Source organism: Pongo abelii, chromosome 11 (genome assembly GCF_028885655.2).
Source record: "Pongo abelii isolate AG06213 chromosome 11, NHGRI_mPonAbe1-v2.0_pri, whole genome shotgun sequence".
Classification (NCBI taxonomy): domain Eukaryota; kingdom Metazoa; phylum Chordata; class Mammalia; order Primates; family Hominidae; genus Pongo; species Pongo abelii.
Genome location: NC_071996.2, coordinates 117,537,177 through 117,554,934, shown reverse-complemented (window position 1 = coordinate 117,554,934; position 17,758 = coordinate 117,537,177). Strand labels below are relative to the sequence as shown.

Genomic DNA, 17,758 nt, shown 5'->3' with positions numbered 1-17,758 from the left:
TAATCTCAGAACATCCTTTCTAAAGTAATGTTCCACTTCATCACTCTTTGTTCTCTTAACTTGTCTTAATTTTTCATAAGACTTATCACCACTTGGCAAATATGTTGGCGTTAATTTCGGTAGTTATTTATCATCCACTTCCCATTCACTGAACCTTCTTTCTCAAGTAGAATGTAAGTTCTATGACAGCAGATGTATTTTTTCATTGCTCTATTTTTACTGTCTAGAATAGGGCATAGTAAATATTTCCTGAAAGAAATAAGATCATCAAGGGAAAGACAAGGTCAAGACAATCACAATGTAGCATTGTGATGGTTAATTTTATATGTCAATTTGGATAGGCCATTGTACATATGGTACCCGGTATTTGGTCAAACACTAGTGTAGATAATGCTGTACAGATATATTTTTTTAAGATGTGATTAGTATTTGAACTCATAGACTTTGGGTAAAGCAGATTACCCTCCATAATGTGAGTGGGCCTCATCCTATCCAATGATTTCATCCAATCAGTTGAAAGCATTAGTAAAGAAAGACTAAGGCCCCCAAGAAAGAAGGAATTCTGCTTCTATACTACCTGTGGACTCGAGCTGCAATATCAGCTTTTCCTGAGCCTCTAGACTGTTTGCCTAACCTGCGAATTCACAATTGCCAGCCCCCGCAATCACATAAGCTAATTCCTTAAAATAAATCTCTTCCTCTCTCTCTCTCTCTATATATATATGTATATATGTATGTGTATATATATATACACACACACACACATATACACAGAGACACACACACGCACACATATATACATACACATACATTCTTATATATACACACACATATTGGTTCTGTTTATCTGGAGGATACTGACCAATACAAAAATTTTTCTAAGCAAGCATACTGATGTAGGAAACAATGCAACTATTATGAGTAAATTAACCATATCAAAACTATAAATATCAGATTGGGGAGAAAAAAAAATAAATAAAAACAAATTTCCATAAAAATGTATGGAAAGTAAAGGTATGGAAAAGATTACTTGGAAAATATGACATAAAAAAGTTTGCCAACTTTAATGTGAGACAAAATAGAACTTAAGGCAAAATCACATGAAAGAGATGTTATATTTGACAAAGGGAAAAAAGATCAAGAATGTATAATGATTATGCATATATATGTATCTGGAAACATAGCCTCAAAATACATACAGTGAAAACTGACAGATTTATATGGATAAATGAGTTACCATTTGTGGTTAAGGATTTTAATATATGCATGTCAGAAACTGAGATCTCAAGCAGTCAAAAAATAAATTGTATAAATTATTTGAATAACTAGTTAATAAGCTAAACTGAAAGTTCTATAAATTTTTTGAATCAACCAATTGCTGCACAGAAATGCATTTTTTGCCTAAACAAGGGGCAGTGAGCAAATTGTCTATATTTGCAAAGAAGATGAACTTAATGCAGATCATGTCCTCTGACAGATTGAAATACAATTTGAAATTTTAAAAGGGATAACTCTAAAAGTCTCAAGAAATAGAAAACTCAATGAATACTTTTAAAAAAGAAGTACAAAGAGGGTGGCTTCATTTAGATATTAAGCAGACAATACTAGAACATGACGGCAACAAAAACAGTATTGTGCTAGATCAGAAACAGGCAATGTTACCAACTTATTAGAAAGGAAAATTCAGAAAATGATGTGTCTATTGGTTTGAAGTTGATCTCTAATAAAAGTGGCATCACAAATCAATGAGACAAGTTTCAATAGTAGAGTTGATGGTGTTAAGAAAACTGACTTATTAGAAAGAGAAATAAAGTTGAATCTCCCACTATAGTCATTATTGTTGCCAATACTTACTTCTTCCCTGTAATAGAGTTAAAAATCTCTACCTATTATCATGAAATTTGTCCTTGTTATCTGTAGTAATAGGATATATGTCCCCATCTCAGTGGTTTTGTACTTGGTTTATAACTTGCTATGACCTTCTTATGGTCAATGGAATGTTAAGCAGACTTAAAATTTGTGACATCTCAAAAAAGATTTAAATGTGATTGCACAGTTTGGTTTTTCATTTGTCCTGCTCATTCTATGAGGACGTGTCCCACCAAAAGGTCCTGGGATCTGAAATCAGACACATGGCATTAGGCTGAGCCCAGGAATGCAAGTCAGCCTTGAACTGTCCTGAAGCTTTCTGATAAGGGAATGAGAAACACATGCTTCTGTAAGTCAGGAAGATCCTGGGTTTCTTTGTTATTGCAGGAAAAATGGACTGATAACACTCCCTTGCACCTTGAATTAAAGACCTAAAATGTAAAAGGTACCAACGTAAAGCTAAAAGAGAAAGATGCTAGAAGAGGAGAATATTTTTGTGACCTAACAGCAGGGTTGATATTCTTCAGCAATCCCTCCTCCAAAAAAATACAAAGACAAACAAAATAGTTTTGACTCTATTTAATTAGTTAAAAAGTTTTTAAATTTATTTTTTAAGTTATTATTTTTATTTTAAGTTCTGGAGTACATGTGCATAATGTGCAGGTTTGTTACATAGGTAAAAGTGTGCCATGGTGGTTAGCTGTACCTATCAATCCATCACCTAGGTATTAAGCCCAGCATGTGTAAGCTATTTTTCCTAATGCTCTCTCTCCCCATCAGCCCCACCCCTCTAGAGGCCCTAGTGTGGGTTGTTCCCCTCCCTGTGTCCATGTGTTCTCACTGTCCAACAGACACTTCCCAAAAGAAGACAGTCATGCCGCCAACAAACGTGAGCAACAGCTCAACATCACTGATCATTAGAGAAAGGCGAATCAAAACCACAATGAGATACCATCTCATGCCAGTTAGAATGGCAATTATTAAAAAGTCAAGAAACAACAGATGCTGGTGAGGTTGCGCAGAAATAAGAATGCTTTTACACTGTTGGTGGGAATGTAAATAAGTTCAACCATTGTGGAAGATGATGTGGTGATTTCTCAGAGATCCGGAACCTGAAATACCATTTGATTCAGCAATCCCATTACTGGGTATATATCCAAAGGAATATAAATCATTCTATTACAAAGATACATGCATACATATATTCACTGCAGCACTATTCAAAATAGCAAAAACATGAAAGCAATCTAACTGCCCATCAATAATAGACTGGATAGAGAAAATGTTGTACATCTATACCATGGAATACTATGCAGCCATAAAAAGGAACAAGATCATGTCCTTTGCAGAAACATGGATGGAGCTGGAAGCCATTATCTTCAGCAAACTAATGCAGGAACACAAAACCAAACACCTCATGTTCTCACTTATAAGTGGGAGTTGAACAATTGACTTGATATAATCTAAATATTTCAATTTAATAAAAGACATTCTAGATGAAATCAGTAAATTTCTGTTTGAGAGAAATTTACATTTAATACCAACAATAGGTTAATACATAATTATTGCAAAATTAGTAAGTCTCAAGAGACAAGAAATTCAATAGCAAAAAGAGGCAAAGGCAATTCCCAGATGAGGAAGCATGAAAGACTGACAGATAAGTAAAATGATGGTCAGCATCTCTGGTAATTAGAGAAATGCAAATATATCAATACTCCCTATACTTCCAGAATTAGAAAACCAAATACAACCTATATTTTTCTGCTTAGGCTGCCGTTTTAAAATACCATAGCCTGGGTGGCTTAAACAACAGATTTTTTTTTTTAAGTTCTAAAGGCTGGAAGTCTGAGATTAGGGTGCCAGAATGGTCAGGTTCTGGGTGAGGGCTCTCTTCCTGGCTTACAGAGGGTCACCCACCTCTGTCTGTATTCTCAGGTGGCCTTTCCTCAGTTGTCATGGAGGAAACTCTTATAAAACCACCAATCTAATTGGATTAGAACACATCCTTATTACTTCATTTACCCTTAATTACCTCCTAAGAGCCCTATCTCCAGATATAATCACATTGGGGTTAGGTCTTCACACATGAATTTCAGTGGGCACACGATTTGGTCCATAGCACCACCAGATATTGAGAATGACAAATTGTGAAGATACAAAGCTAGTAAAGTGAGTCTGAAGTGCAATGCGGTAGTGCTTACTGAAATTAAGTAAGGTACACTCTGGCATAGCAATTCCACCCCAGGTTATATACCACAAAGAAATACTCACAGAAGCCCATCACAGAGACATGTACAAGAATGTTTAGTGCAGAATGCCTTTAGGTAGCAGGCGGCTTATAGGAAAATTACGCATTCATCATTACAGCAATGGATAAATAAAATAGTAAGATGAATAATATGAAATACTACCGAGTAGACAGAATTGATAAAATTGATGGGCATATATTAATATGGGTAAAATGTAAGAACATGCTGTAAAATGAAAAAGCAAGAAATTGAATGGAATGCATACCAAAACATAGTTTTTAGAAACTTAGATACATACATACACAAAATAATTTTCTCTATATATACATTCTTCAAGGATATCTGCAGATGTAAGAGAACATATTAAAGACATTTCAAAACCTCCACGGAGAATGGGAAAGAATGAAAGTAGTAATAGCACATAAAAGGAGATTAATAAGTTTATCATATACTGAGAAGCATGATTAATTCAGTTATTTGTACCTGATGAAAAAGAAAAAAAAAGGATGATAAAATGATTAAAGAGAAAGGAGCTAAGGAGGAGTAAGAACAGCAAAAGAAGTAGAAGGAAAATAAGCGTAAGTAGCAGAAGGATCCATTGTTACAATCAAATTTGGATAAGGAAAAATGGTACCTGAAGTAGTATAAATATAAGAAAAAAATCAAACATTATGGAAGGCATAAAGGATAAAACAAAAAAGCAGTAATAATCAAAACTTACACTAATTACTGAGTCCATTAATTTAATTGAGTCCATTAGAAGAGAAATAGGTGGTTATATAGCTAATATTATAGGAATGCCCATCTTTTTTCTCCACCTTCAAATACATGCTATTCTTTACAAACAGCACTCAGATGACACATGTAGCATATAACACGTGGAACAGTTTGTTTGCAATGCTCCTAGTCATTACCTGCAAATTCATGTCTATTGTTTTAATTTGCTTTGTAAATAGAATATTTTCTATCTCTTTAACACTGAATCCTAGAATTTAGAACAGTGCCTGGCATATAGTAGGCTTACATTAAATATTTGTCAACCGAATTAACATAATTCTCGCTGTTAGACCAACAGATATACAAGAGAAGGAATGATAACATTTTTGGATAGAAGACATGGTCTGAAATGTATGTCTATTATTCAAAGATGCTTATCATTATTTCAAAATATTTACAGAGTATTGATTTTCATAATAACAATATGCTATTTATTCCTTTCAATTATTTTTTCTATTGGTGATAGAGTGCACGGTAGGAGATGTTACATGAAGCTGACTTTAAACAATTTTTATTTACACTTCTCTTATAGAACAAGTGAGAAAATATACTTCTGAGCTCAATCAGATTTGAGTAAATCATATTTGAATATAGTTTGAAATTCAATTTTAGATAAATATAACTACAAGTTATCACAAGTGCCAACTGTGCAGGCTCCATCTCCAAGAGTAGTGTGCTATTTGTTCTGGGTTGATTTGCACATCTGTTGAACTACAGCTTCCCTTAAAGGATTATCCTACTAAAAAGTATCAGCTTGGAAGACTAAAGATGATTATCTATTCAGTTTTGTATACACAGTCTATTAAAAAGACGAGAAATTCTTGAGCTACTTGACTTTGGGTCATGCAGTATGTGTGCACTGCAAATTTTAACTATTGATTTTCAATCTAATGACTAGTATATGCTATTAGATTTAAATAACACATTCCCCTTAAATGTAATAACTGCTCCTTAGGAAAAAAGTAAAAGGTCTAATTATCTCCTCTTTCTTTGTATAAATTTATTTCTATTGATTAAAGTATGTATGAAGAATGTCATCTTTTCATGTTTCAAAATGACCTATGCTAGCCTATACATGTAATTTTTATTATATCTGCAAACATACCAGCATAGCTAATTATATGCACTGGAGTAGTTTCTTGCCTAGGTGATATTAAGATGTGTATAGTTATACAACTAATTTCTCATACTTGCCACATAGATACAAATCTTTTGAATTTCTTAAATGTGTTGAAAAATAATTTGGCATTAGCACATTGTTTATATACATATACCTTCACTAAATATGATTACACTAATTTAGAATTCATCATTATTTGGGCATGTGCTAGATTTAAATTGTTTTTATATAACTGTGTGCATCGTTATATAGTTGCTTTGTAAGCAATTTCCAAGGAGGTATTTAAGTAGGAAAATATTTCCAAGCACCTTTTGATTGTCTATACCTATAGTGTTCCAATTATATTATTACAATTATACTTTTATGTAACTGTATCAGAGCACTAAACAAAAATTATAAATATACCTATTTTAAAAATACTACCCCAAATTAAGGAATTAACCAATGACACTCCTTTGATTGCACCTGCATAATGCTGCAATTTGTGAAGTTATTTTTCTGCTCTGATTTAATCAGAATGAGTCAGGTTCTTATATAGTCCTGTAAGAAGACTTTGATCCAGTCATTAATTTAATTTATTAAAATGTTGGAATTTATGCATTTTTTTTTTGTTCAAAATGCCTGTTGCTACAGAGACCGTGTTGTGAGGTATGCGAGAATAGCAATTTAGTCTTGCTGAGCAATACAGCTGCCATTTATGTTTGGGGCTCAATTTTTAAATAATATTTTTATATCAAATTTTATTTCTGTTTTGGGTCAAGGAGAAGTGGAATGTTTTACTTACATTTTGATGTTTTATTTTCAGTTTTAAATAGCATAGAGGAGCATTTAAATTTTATTTTAGAATATTATGTTTGACTCAGGATATCATGTTCTAATTATTCTAAACATAGGAAAAAATGCAACTGTTTAAAACTTAGGCTGTAAACCTAATCGATAAAGTCACCTAATCAAAACCTATATTTTATTCATGATAAAGTTGAGGTCAAGAGAGGTTAAGTGTCCTACTCAATTTCATATTACAAATCACAGATGAACAACAATTTTACTGTTTAGACCCTCCTTTGTTTCTGATTCAAATGTCCTTTTCTGATGGAGACATGAATAATTTCTCGATGTTTCTGAAAATTCAGTCTAGACTCAGAGAAAAGATTTGTGGGTATTGGGGAACCTTAAAACATTATGCTTAAAGTTGTGAAGACAATTACAAAAGGGAGGATTCATAATTTGTGCAACGATGTTATCATCAGATTAAGTATACAATCTTTCAAGCCTGATATCAGAAAGGAACAAGACTTAGTTTCCTGAATAAATTATATTTTGTAGAAGTCAGTAACTTTAATTTATATTAATCTATCATAAATCATGCAATTGAAATGCATTTTAGTTATCATAATTTATGAGTCATCATTAGGATAGTCTAAATATTTAATAACTGATATGGCATGATCACCAACCAATCAGAATGGACATTATACAAATCAGAACAGGTTTATGGTTATAAAACTGCACAACTATGACTATTATCCCTAAATTAATATATTTTTGGTTGTTTTTAGTTAAAGTTTTCAAGGTGTCCCCATTATTATTAATATGTTATTTTCCACACTTGCTGGCAGATAAATAAAATTGCTTCTAGCCTAGGGGATAAGAAGACAAAATCAAAGAGAAAAATAGTTAAATTTACAGATAAAGCATAATACCAGTTTTTTTACTGTACAGTTCCCAATTTACATTACATTAAAATTACATTTTAATGAAATGCAATTCTGGCTTTTACAGAACTGTAAGAACATGTGTATTTGTTAATATACACATGTAATTAAATCTCTTAAAACTTTAAAATGGGAGGAAGGAAACCCAACTCATGTGCTGCGGTAATTGAAAAAGGAAGCATGATTCCTGGAGTATAGCATACCTCATTCCAGGTATTAGTCATGGACTTGTGTATCCAAAGAGCTACATAGTCTGACATCCTTCAGTTTCTCCAGTTCCTTTCTCCAGAATCAATGAGGCCCAAATTCTACTTAAGAACAAAATGGATTTGCATACACAATAGGGTCACTCAACAGGGAATGAAATAATGGGACTGTAAAATAATTCAGAAGGACCACCTGGTCACCTTTTCTCTCTTGTATTTTATCCTCTCCTCTTACAGCTCTGTGTCCAGATGTGGTAGAATGGGCTTGTTCTTTGGAAGAGCATCTTAGTTTGGATCTGCCTTATGCTTTAGAGATAAAACAAGTTGGCCTGCTTTCTTCTTCTTCTTAAATTATTTTTTGTTTGTTTGTTTTTTAGAGACAAGGTCTCATTCACTCACCCAGGTTAGACTACAGGGGCAGGATTATAGTTGACTGCAACCTGGACTCAGGCATCCTCTTGCTGCAACCTGGGCTCAGGGATCCTCCCACCTCAGCCTCCTGAGTAGCTGGGACTACTGTTGTCCTACCATATCTGCCTATTTTAAAAAAGTTTTGTAGAAATCAAATCTTGCTATGTTGTCCAGGCTAGTCTTAAACTCCCGGCCAAGAGATCCTCTCTCCTCAGCCTCCCAAAGTACTCGGATTACAGGTGTGAGCCACCATGCCTGGCCCAGTCCACTTTCTTCTTTTCCTATTTCAGTTTTTAATATTTATTTTTAAGCAGACCAGGCCTTAAATAAAAGACAAAAAAGTGCTCTGGAGGTGCTGGCTGTCTTTGTCTCTCAGTTTTCTCAACTGTAAAACAGGAGCAAGAATAATAATCTCATTTTGAGTTGTGGTGAGAATTAAATTCAGCCCTGATTCCTTGAATAGGAATTTACACTGCGGTGTAGGGTTGGACTGCTAGCTCCCAGGAGGAAAACAGAGGTAATGAGAATGCCTCTTGCACATAAGACCTATCAGAAACCTGGAAGATAATACTAGGGAGATTCTCTTTTAGTTTTTTCTTCCAGAGGCAACTAACTGAAAACTAATGTCAATAACACGATTCCGTGTCTTAGCTTTGAGTCAACTATCGCCAAGTGGTCATTAGTGGGACTATTTCAATATTCATAGCAAACGAATCATTTCTCCTAACAGATGCCATGTATCAATATAAAGCCAAATACTATTATTAGAATAAGAGTCAGAATAATATAAACTTACAGATTTGAGTCTCTGGATTTAGACTCTGGATTTGAATTTCAACTCCACATTTAATCAGCTAGGTGACAGTGGGCCTGTTAATGTCTTGGTCTCTCAGTTTTCTCAACTATACAACAGGGGCAAGAGTAACAATCTCACTGAGTTGGGGTGAGAATTAAATAGGGCAATACATAAGCCAACACTATGGTTCAAAAGACTTTAGTGTAGGACAAGATCCAGAGGTGTGGGTTAATGTTGCTTCACTATGGAGGCAATATTCTTCTGAGCACTCTAACTCAGCAATTTTATTTTTATGTGAAGAGCAAGATAGTAAATATTTTAGGCTACCCCCAGGCATGGTGTCACCTGTCTGTCTTCCTAGCTTCTCAGGAGGCTGAGGCAGGAAGATTGCTTGCACCCAGGAGTTCCAGACCAGACTGGGCAACATCATAGGACCCCGTCTTTAAAAAAAAAAAAAAAGTAAATCTTTTAGGCTTTGCAGGCCATATATCTCTGCTGCAAATGCTCAACCTTGCTGTTGTAGTTTGAAAACAGCCTTAGAGAATATATAAATAAATGAGCGAGGTTGTGTTCCAATAAAGCTCCATATATGAAAAGAGGCCAAGCTGGCCCATGGGCAGTAGTTTGCCAACCCCTTTTTCACCTGCTATCTTTTTGAACTGTAAGGTTTTCCCATTCTTGTTGGTGGGAACACAAATTATTTCTAGGCCTGTGTGAGCTCCTGGGATTTTCCTTCTAATGCTTAAGATAGATTTTTTTTTCTGGCCTCAGGCTTTCATGTATTCACTCTTAGCCAGCTGAAGACTGGAGCGGACTCTGCAGATCTCCAGTTCTCTGTGTGTGGCTCATAACTCTCCTGTACCCTGCCCTGCAAACTCAAGCTGCCTTGGCCTTCCTGGACTACCCACTGGCTCTTCAACTCTGGGAATTAGCCAAAAGTCCCTTCATCCCTGAGTTGAAACCTAGAAACTTTCTCCAGGCTATATTATGGGGCAGTCATAGGGCTCACCTTGTTTACTTTCTCTCTCTCAGATATTACTGTTTTTTATTGCCAAATATTACATGTCTGAACGCCCTTGTTTCATAGATGTACATACATTTTTGTTTCTTTCAATCGTTTTAGGTTAGGAATAAATCTGGTTGGTCTTTGTTACAACATCTTGTTTGGAAGTGGAAGTCCCTATAGATTTTTATCATTTTAAATACAAAAAAATCTGAGGCTCAGAAATATTTGGAAATTTTGTCAGGATCATTTTGCTAGTAAGTAGTGGAGAGAAAATTCAAAACTTGGGCTTCTAACTTCTAAATAAATGTTCTCTCCATTACACTATACTGCTTCTATCAGAGGGAATTAACTGCAAATTTCCTATTAAATAAAAAATGATGAACTGTAGATTTTTCTAGAAGAAACTGATGAATCAAATATGAACCAAGGGTTTTAGAGTTATCTTGTTAGGTTATGAAAAAATGGGGGGGGTCTGATACTTTTTGCATTTTGAATGGAGTCACATTTTCATCCCATTTTGGGATTTCTATTGTGGTTCTGATTGTGGAGAACATAATGTTGGGAAACTTTGCTCATTTTAATGATCTGATACTGATAAGCTTTCTACTGGAAAGTGCCCATCTGGCTCAAACTTCAGCTTCTGCATTTTCTTAGGACTTAGGATGTGACTTCTTTGCAAATTTACTGGAATTAGTTTTACAAAGGAGAGAAAAACATTGCTAAACTACATAAACGTGGTGAAATGAGAGATGTGGAAAAGTATGTATATAAATTCTCATGGTTCATTTTTATTACTTTCACTACCAATTCCATTTACCATTTTCTGAAATAGCAATAAATTTTTGAATGATAAAACATATGGCATTTTGAGTAGGCCAAGTGAGAGGTATCATTTAGGTAGAGAATGTTCACAAAAACGTGTAGCATTATATTACCAGGAGGCTTTCTGTTTAATGAGAAAGGAGCACTTATCCCTTCACAAATACTTGGGATATAAATATATACTACTATACGTGTGTATCTGTGTTTGTCACAAGCAATGTATTTGATAATAAAACATTATGTGAATAATGCTGTGCCACATACAACTTTTTAAATGTGTGAGAGGCTGATTTTTTACAGCAACAGGAAAAGCTAAACTCTAGGGGGTGATTCCTATGTGTTTATATCTTGATTTAAAATATATATGTATATATCACATTACATATAACTTTACTGATTAAGCAATTTTTAATATTACATAAAAGTGAGGTTTTGATCCTTGTTTCTTTTATTATTTGTTTATTAATATTTACGCTTTCCCTAGAAACCTTCTACAGTGGCACCCAGCCTCAGGCATCTTTCTTGTGCACCAATATGTTTAATTTCTCTCACCCCTAAAATGAATGAGTTGACCTCTCAGACCCCTTCAGCGCTAGGATAAAACATGGTAGATGAAGACGCTGAGTTTCTTATTATAGAATATCATTATCCCTTTGAGTCCACATTAGAACACTGCAAGGCAATTGTCTCTTCCATTATTTCCATGAGGAGAAATAGGTAATGTGCCTAAAGTCTAAAAGGTGCTGACATGTGATTAAACCTAAGGGTCGGAAATATATAGTCTATATTCTTTTTCTTCACCTTTGGTTTTCCAACATTTTTGCCAAAGCTACATTTTAAAAATGATACTCTGTGAATAATCTCTGTTTTAAGACAGATAAGGTACTATTTATTAGTACATATATACTTTTATAAATCCACAATAACAATATTTACTTATGAGGTTAATAAATAATGAGAAAATTTTGTTATACATCAAAATTTGAAATTTAAGGTTATAGATGACAGTTTCAGCCTTTTAATGACCTCTACTTTCAATTTATTTCTATACCGTGTTGGATTTGCAGTGATAAGAAATCCCTTATTTATAAAGATCTGTCGTTTCATAAGAAAACAACTCTTTTTAAACAGTACACCTCACAAACTTGAGACGCCCTTAAATTAAACTGATCCAGAGACATTAAATATTATTAGCAACTTTTGTTTGTGTAATGGCCACTTAAAGTATCTAATAACCACTCACATTCCTTATATGAAATATCTCAGACAGGATGCTATTTATAATTCCACATGTGTTACATAACATTATGATGACATTACATGTGTGTTTTCAATAGTCCGAGAGCACAGCAGAGACAGCAGACCATTGCCTGGACTCACATTATATAAGTTGTGACAAATAACACGCTAGGTGTATGTAACTGCACAATTTAGTTCTGTCACAGAGTTTTGACTAGAAAAAATGGTTAGACATAACTAATGTGAGCCCTCAATACATGTTCATTATTGCCAGTAGTGTCAATTATATTCTTGCTTTTTTTGAAAATGATTACATCATATAGGCTTGTATTGGCTTGCCACTGGGAATAAATAAAGGTATATTCAAATGAATGTATATTTTGAGATTACTAAATTAGATTTGATTTTATTCTCATATTTTCATGATACAATTTTGTTATACTTCCCTTTAAGTCATTTTTTTTCCTGAATAAATGCAATTAGAAGAGACCTATGTGCCCCATCCTTATTTCAATTTTGTTTGGCTCTTAATTTGCACTCTTCTTTACTCTCTTGAGATGAACATAATTTCTAGCACTTAACTTTGTGACTTTCACCTCTTTCTTCATTCTCTCATTAGATTTTATGTTTGTTTTCCCTAGTTTCTTCAACTTTTGATATATTTCAACCTTTTAAATGAAGAGTCATTGAGGACTTGTCTTGTACAGAAGCACAGATTTCTCATTATTTAATGAGAAAATCCTTATGACAGTAATTTCTCACACACATGGAACTAAAATTTATTATGGTATGTTCCTTAAAGAAATGGTCAAAGGGATGGGAAGGTCAGGTTGAAATCATATTCCTTCAGACTGATAAAGTATTTTCATTAGAGTCCCTTGTTCATACGTGTTGTCTTTGATGTTTCTCACTGTTCTACTGCTGATTCTTATGCTTTTCTTCATATTAGTGTATCACCAAGTATATTTCAGTCATGCAGAGAAAAAAATAGGTTTGATGTGCCAAGGGCCTTAAAATCACACTCATCTGTATGACAGAAGATAGGTACTGAAATTTATTTAAAATCATGTTTATCTAAGTATGCAAATAACTTTTGGGCTGGATGACAAGGATGGCAAAGAGTAAGTGGCAACATATTTAATGACAATAAAATATATGGCTATTATTAATTGTATGGTATTTCAAAGCACCTTTTAACTTCTACTATTAGAAAGTACAGACAAAAGTTTTGAAATTTCAGAGTTCAAAATTCAAAGACATGAATACTTGAATGCTAGCTCAAGATAATAAAAAGGGATTTAAGGATGTGAAATGTTTATGAAAACCAAGTGAAAGCTGTAGAGCTCCTTTAGAGCTATGGTGTCAATGTAGATTTTATATGTCAAAAACTAGAAATTGACCTTTTAATAGGCTTTTGCAATATAAGATGAAATTCCCATAGTTGAGACTTTTATTTTGAAGAGTGTTTTTTTTTTTTTTTAATTCTGGCAGACCATAAATGTCTAAACAAGAATATTACTAAACATTTTTAAAGAAGCCATTGTTACTAGTGTGGTTCATAGGCCAATCTGTAATGGGAATATAACTTAAAGTTTGTTAAGAAGACAAACTTACCATTTTCTAAATTTCAGATATGTGATAGCAATATTATGAAACCAGTCCCAAGAAACACACAATTATCTTCTGGCTCTAGAATTACTCCTGGCATATTCATACTTTCTGGACTAAAGAATTAACATGGACTCTTAAAAAAAATTTTTCTTCATATTTGTTCTTTACTTCCTTACCTAAAATCAAGTTTTTGCTATCTCCACAACTTTGATTTACCACAAATAATGCTCAAAGATTCAAAATATTCTCAAAACTTAAAATAGTTTAAAACATGAATCACAATAACAAAGAAAACATATATTATTCAATAACGTATATACATTAGTAAACTCTGTCATTAAAGATGCAGATGGAACTGTATTTTTAACCCTATAAATGGACAACTGGAATTATTGTGTGGTTCATAAAATCAGCTGCTACACTATTCCTCATCAACAAGGATAAAATATTTTATCTAATTGATAATACTTATATCATTGTGGAATAAAAACTAAATATAATAACATTATAGAATGCACAGTACATAATTGCAACAATAAGATACATGTTTATCTCAAATTAATTGTAAACTCTAGACAATATGGGGTAATTCATTAAATTTTTAACATTAAATTATTACACTAAAAATGTTTCAAGTTCATTTTTGCTAAACTTTTATTCTTCTCTACTCTTAGCTATTTTGCCTTTAGAAAATTGAATTTGCTTACCTTGGATGGTGATTCTGAGGAATGGAGGTTTGAACATTTTGCGTGGCACTGCTAACAAACCTATGCTATCTAGATTAGTACATATTATCACCACTATTATTTCTGACTTTAAATATATGAATATAATTCTTTCATATGACATGCTATATATAACATGATAAAATATATCTTAATGTAATGTAATATAATGTAATATTAAGAACAGACATTTACATAGAAATACATACATTTAAGTAGAAACAAAATAGTTTCAAAGCAAATAGTAATGTTATTGGCTTAGTCAGAAACATTAGACAAAAAATGATCCTACCTGATGAATCAAAATTCACCTCATTGCCAGGACTTGGACCTATATCGATGGACACAATTGGTAACAGCTTCCGAAAGTCCCATAGCTTTGTAACCCCACAGGCATCACAGGATGCTATCATGTGACCCTTCAAAATATAAGATAAACAAAATGTGTCTATATGTATACATATATATATACACACACTACATATATACAAATACATATAGTAACCTATAGACAAAAGGTAAGTGTTACAATTTTATTACAGCCATAAGAATACATTCCTCTAAATAATTAACAAGAAGTTGTTAATAACTTTATTTTGGACATAAAATTATTAAAATGATATTCTTAATATATAAAATCCTACACTAAGTTTTTGGAGTTAATGTTTCAGACAAGCATTTTCATTTTAACTACATTAGAAGATGTAACAAAACAAAACCATGTACACTCATAATTTGCATATATATACATATATCACATCACGCATATGATATATGTGACACATAAAAACTGTGAATGTGGGAAAATTATACCACATGCAGATCTCAGCTTTTATGCTTGCAATTAGTTAGCATTGATAATTTATACCTCAAATAGAGAAAAAACAAAAAGAGGTAGGAAGAAAAATGGACACAATGAGAGAAGAATATCGTCATAGCAGTAGAACGACAGGGACCAGGTGAAGTTGATGGCAATAAAATGGTGCCTATTGTAGTCTGTTAGTCAAAATTCTCAGAAAACATAGTTGGGCTTGCTTTGGTAACATGTAGTGGAACAAGGAAGAAGGTAATTGGATAAAAGGGAAGGAAAACAGAAGGAAGGGTGAATGGATTCAAGTGATATGGCAATGGAAGGTGGAGAGAGATAGTTTTGCAGCATAGTAGCAGCGGCCCAGGCTCATCAGTTCAGAGCCCAGGGTCTGTCTACATGCCTCCTGCTGGTCTTTCAGGAAATGTTTATTGAGCATCTACTTTGTGACAGAAATTGGAGATATGCTGGTGAATAAGAGGGGTTTCTGCTCCCCAGCAACTCATAGTCTTCACTCATTCTCATCATTCTGGTCATTTAATTTCTTTGTCCACTCACAAATTGAATGCGTATTGGCCACATTAAAATCATCAATTGTGTTTACAAAACATCAATATACTGTTTCCCATTTGATGTACAGTTTCCCTTTCAGCTGCAGTTCAAATTTTTTAATGTCAACTTAAAAACCATCCTCTCATTTTCTCCCTAACATTATTTAAAATGTTAATGTTAATACCTTAATTATCATATAATTTTCCTTATCATTCTAAACTAGCTCACATATTTTCTCACTTACTCCTTGATTTCTATTCTTTCTGTAAAAATATTACATCCTGTATTACAGTTCAAGTGGACTCACTGTTTTTCTCTAAACACACCAGTAATGCAATGAATGCAATTAGTTTTAAAATTCTATAAGTGTTGTCACTGGCAGAGTAATACAACAGCCTTGTCCCCAATCTAATAAATGAGATGCTTAATCTTTTTTATGACTTAAAAGGAACATGGAGAACTTGGAATGTCCTCAAATATGTAAACATGTATTATAAGAATTGTGAGGAATCAGTGAATTTCATTTCAGAAAAGGAAAGAACAGTTCTCAGTATCAGCAGGGAATATTAATGTTAGAAATTAGAAAGAATTCTTTCCAAATACAAGGGCTTTCAATGATCTGATAGAAGTCACAGAATGGAAATTTTTTCAATTTTAGGAACAGAGTAGGTAAGTTTTTATCGGAATTTAATCTGGATGCACCTCTCACCACAGGCAGGTGGATGGACTTGATGGTCTTTTGTTGTCTGGAGTCTATGAATTAAAGAAAATTTTAAAGTATACTTTATCCCATTGAATGTTAAAATTTGAGGAAGTATACTTACAATAAAAAATAGTTTCATCATTGTTATTGTGTGAAAATGAGTAGGTAAATAGTTTTAATATTTTTACATTTAATACTTGAAACTTTTATTGCTGTCAAATGATCAAGCTCAATAGTTTGATAATATGAAAGTGAGTCAATATTTATGAAATGCTTTTAATGAGCCAGGTACTGTGCTAAATGCTTCATTAATAAACTAGTACATAGCAACTTTAAGCAATTTTGAATAACTGACATCCTTTAGCTAGACTTTTTCCATGGCCTTAGAAACTTAAAAGCCATAACAAAGTATGCATTATGGTAAAATGAATATGATAATTTTTTTTTTTTTTTTTTGAGATGGAGTCTCGCTCTGTCACCCAAGCTGGAGTGCAACGGCACGATCTTGGCTCACTGCAACGTCTGTCTCCCGGGTTAACGCCATTCTCCTGCCTCAGCCTCCTGAGTAGCTGGGACTACACAGACGCCTGACACCACACCCAGCGAATTTTTTGTGTTTTTAGTAGAGACAGGGTTTCACTGTGTTAGCCAGGATGGTCTCGATCTCCTGACCTCATGATCTGCCCGTCTCGGCCTCCCAAAGTGCTGGGATTACAGGCATGAGCCACTGCACCCAGCCAAATATGGTAATATTTTAAGTAATAGAAATAAGTTTGCATTTAGATTTGATAACTGAAAGATACTTGGTAATGGAAGAACAGCTTAACTATATATCCAGTTAGCTAGTGAGGCAGATGTAGTGTCTATTACAGTGTTTGGAGCATAGCAGAGCTCAACCAAATATTTGTTAAGCTGATAGATGAGTAATGCTTCCTCAAAGGTTACCTAAAAGTTTTATTTTGGTCCAAGTCCTTCCAAAGCAGTCTTGTGGTGAATATTAATTCTAATCCTGATGGGTCTGAATCACTTACAAGACAGAAAGAAATGGAAGAGGCAGAGAATCCAGAATCAATACTTAGAATATTCTAATGCCCTGCATCCTTCTTCTTTCTCCCATTTCAGGAAAATTGGAGGGCCATCTGCCGATCT

The 17,758-nt window shown here is 33.6% G+C and overlaps 1 protein-coding gene across 4 annotated transcripts in view; it reads right to left on the bottom strand.

Moving 5' to 3' along the window:
• The window catches only part of SPAG16 (sperm associated antigen 16), a 1,150,408-nt gene that overhangs the window by 245,313 nt on the left and 887,337 nt on the right, over window positions 1-17,758 (bottom strand). For all 4 annotated transcript variants that reach the window (XM_024243621.3, XM_054549801.1, XM_054549802.1 and 1 more), the window contains one exon: window positions 14,839-14,965. In XM_024243621.3, the coding sequence (XP_024099389.1) occupies window positions 14,839-14,965 (127 nt within the window). The remainder of the gene's footprint in view (window positions 1-14,838; window positions 14,966-17,758) is intronic.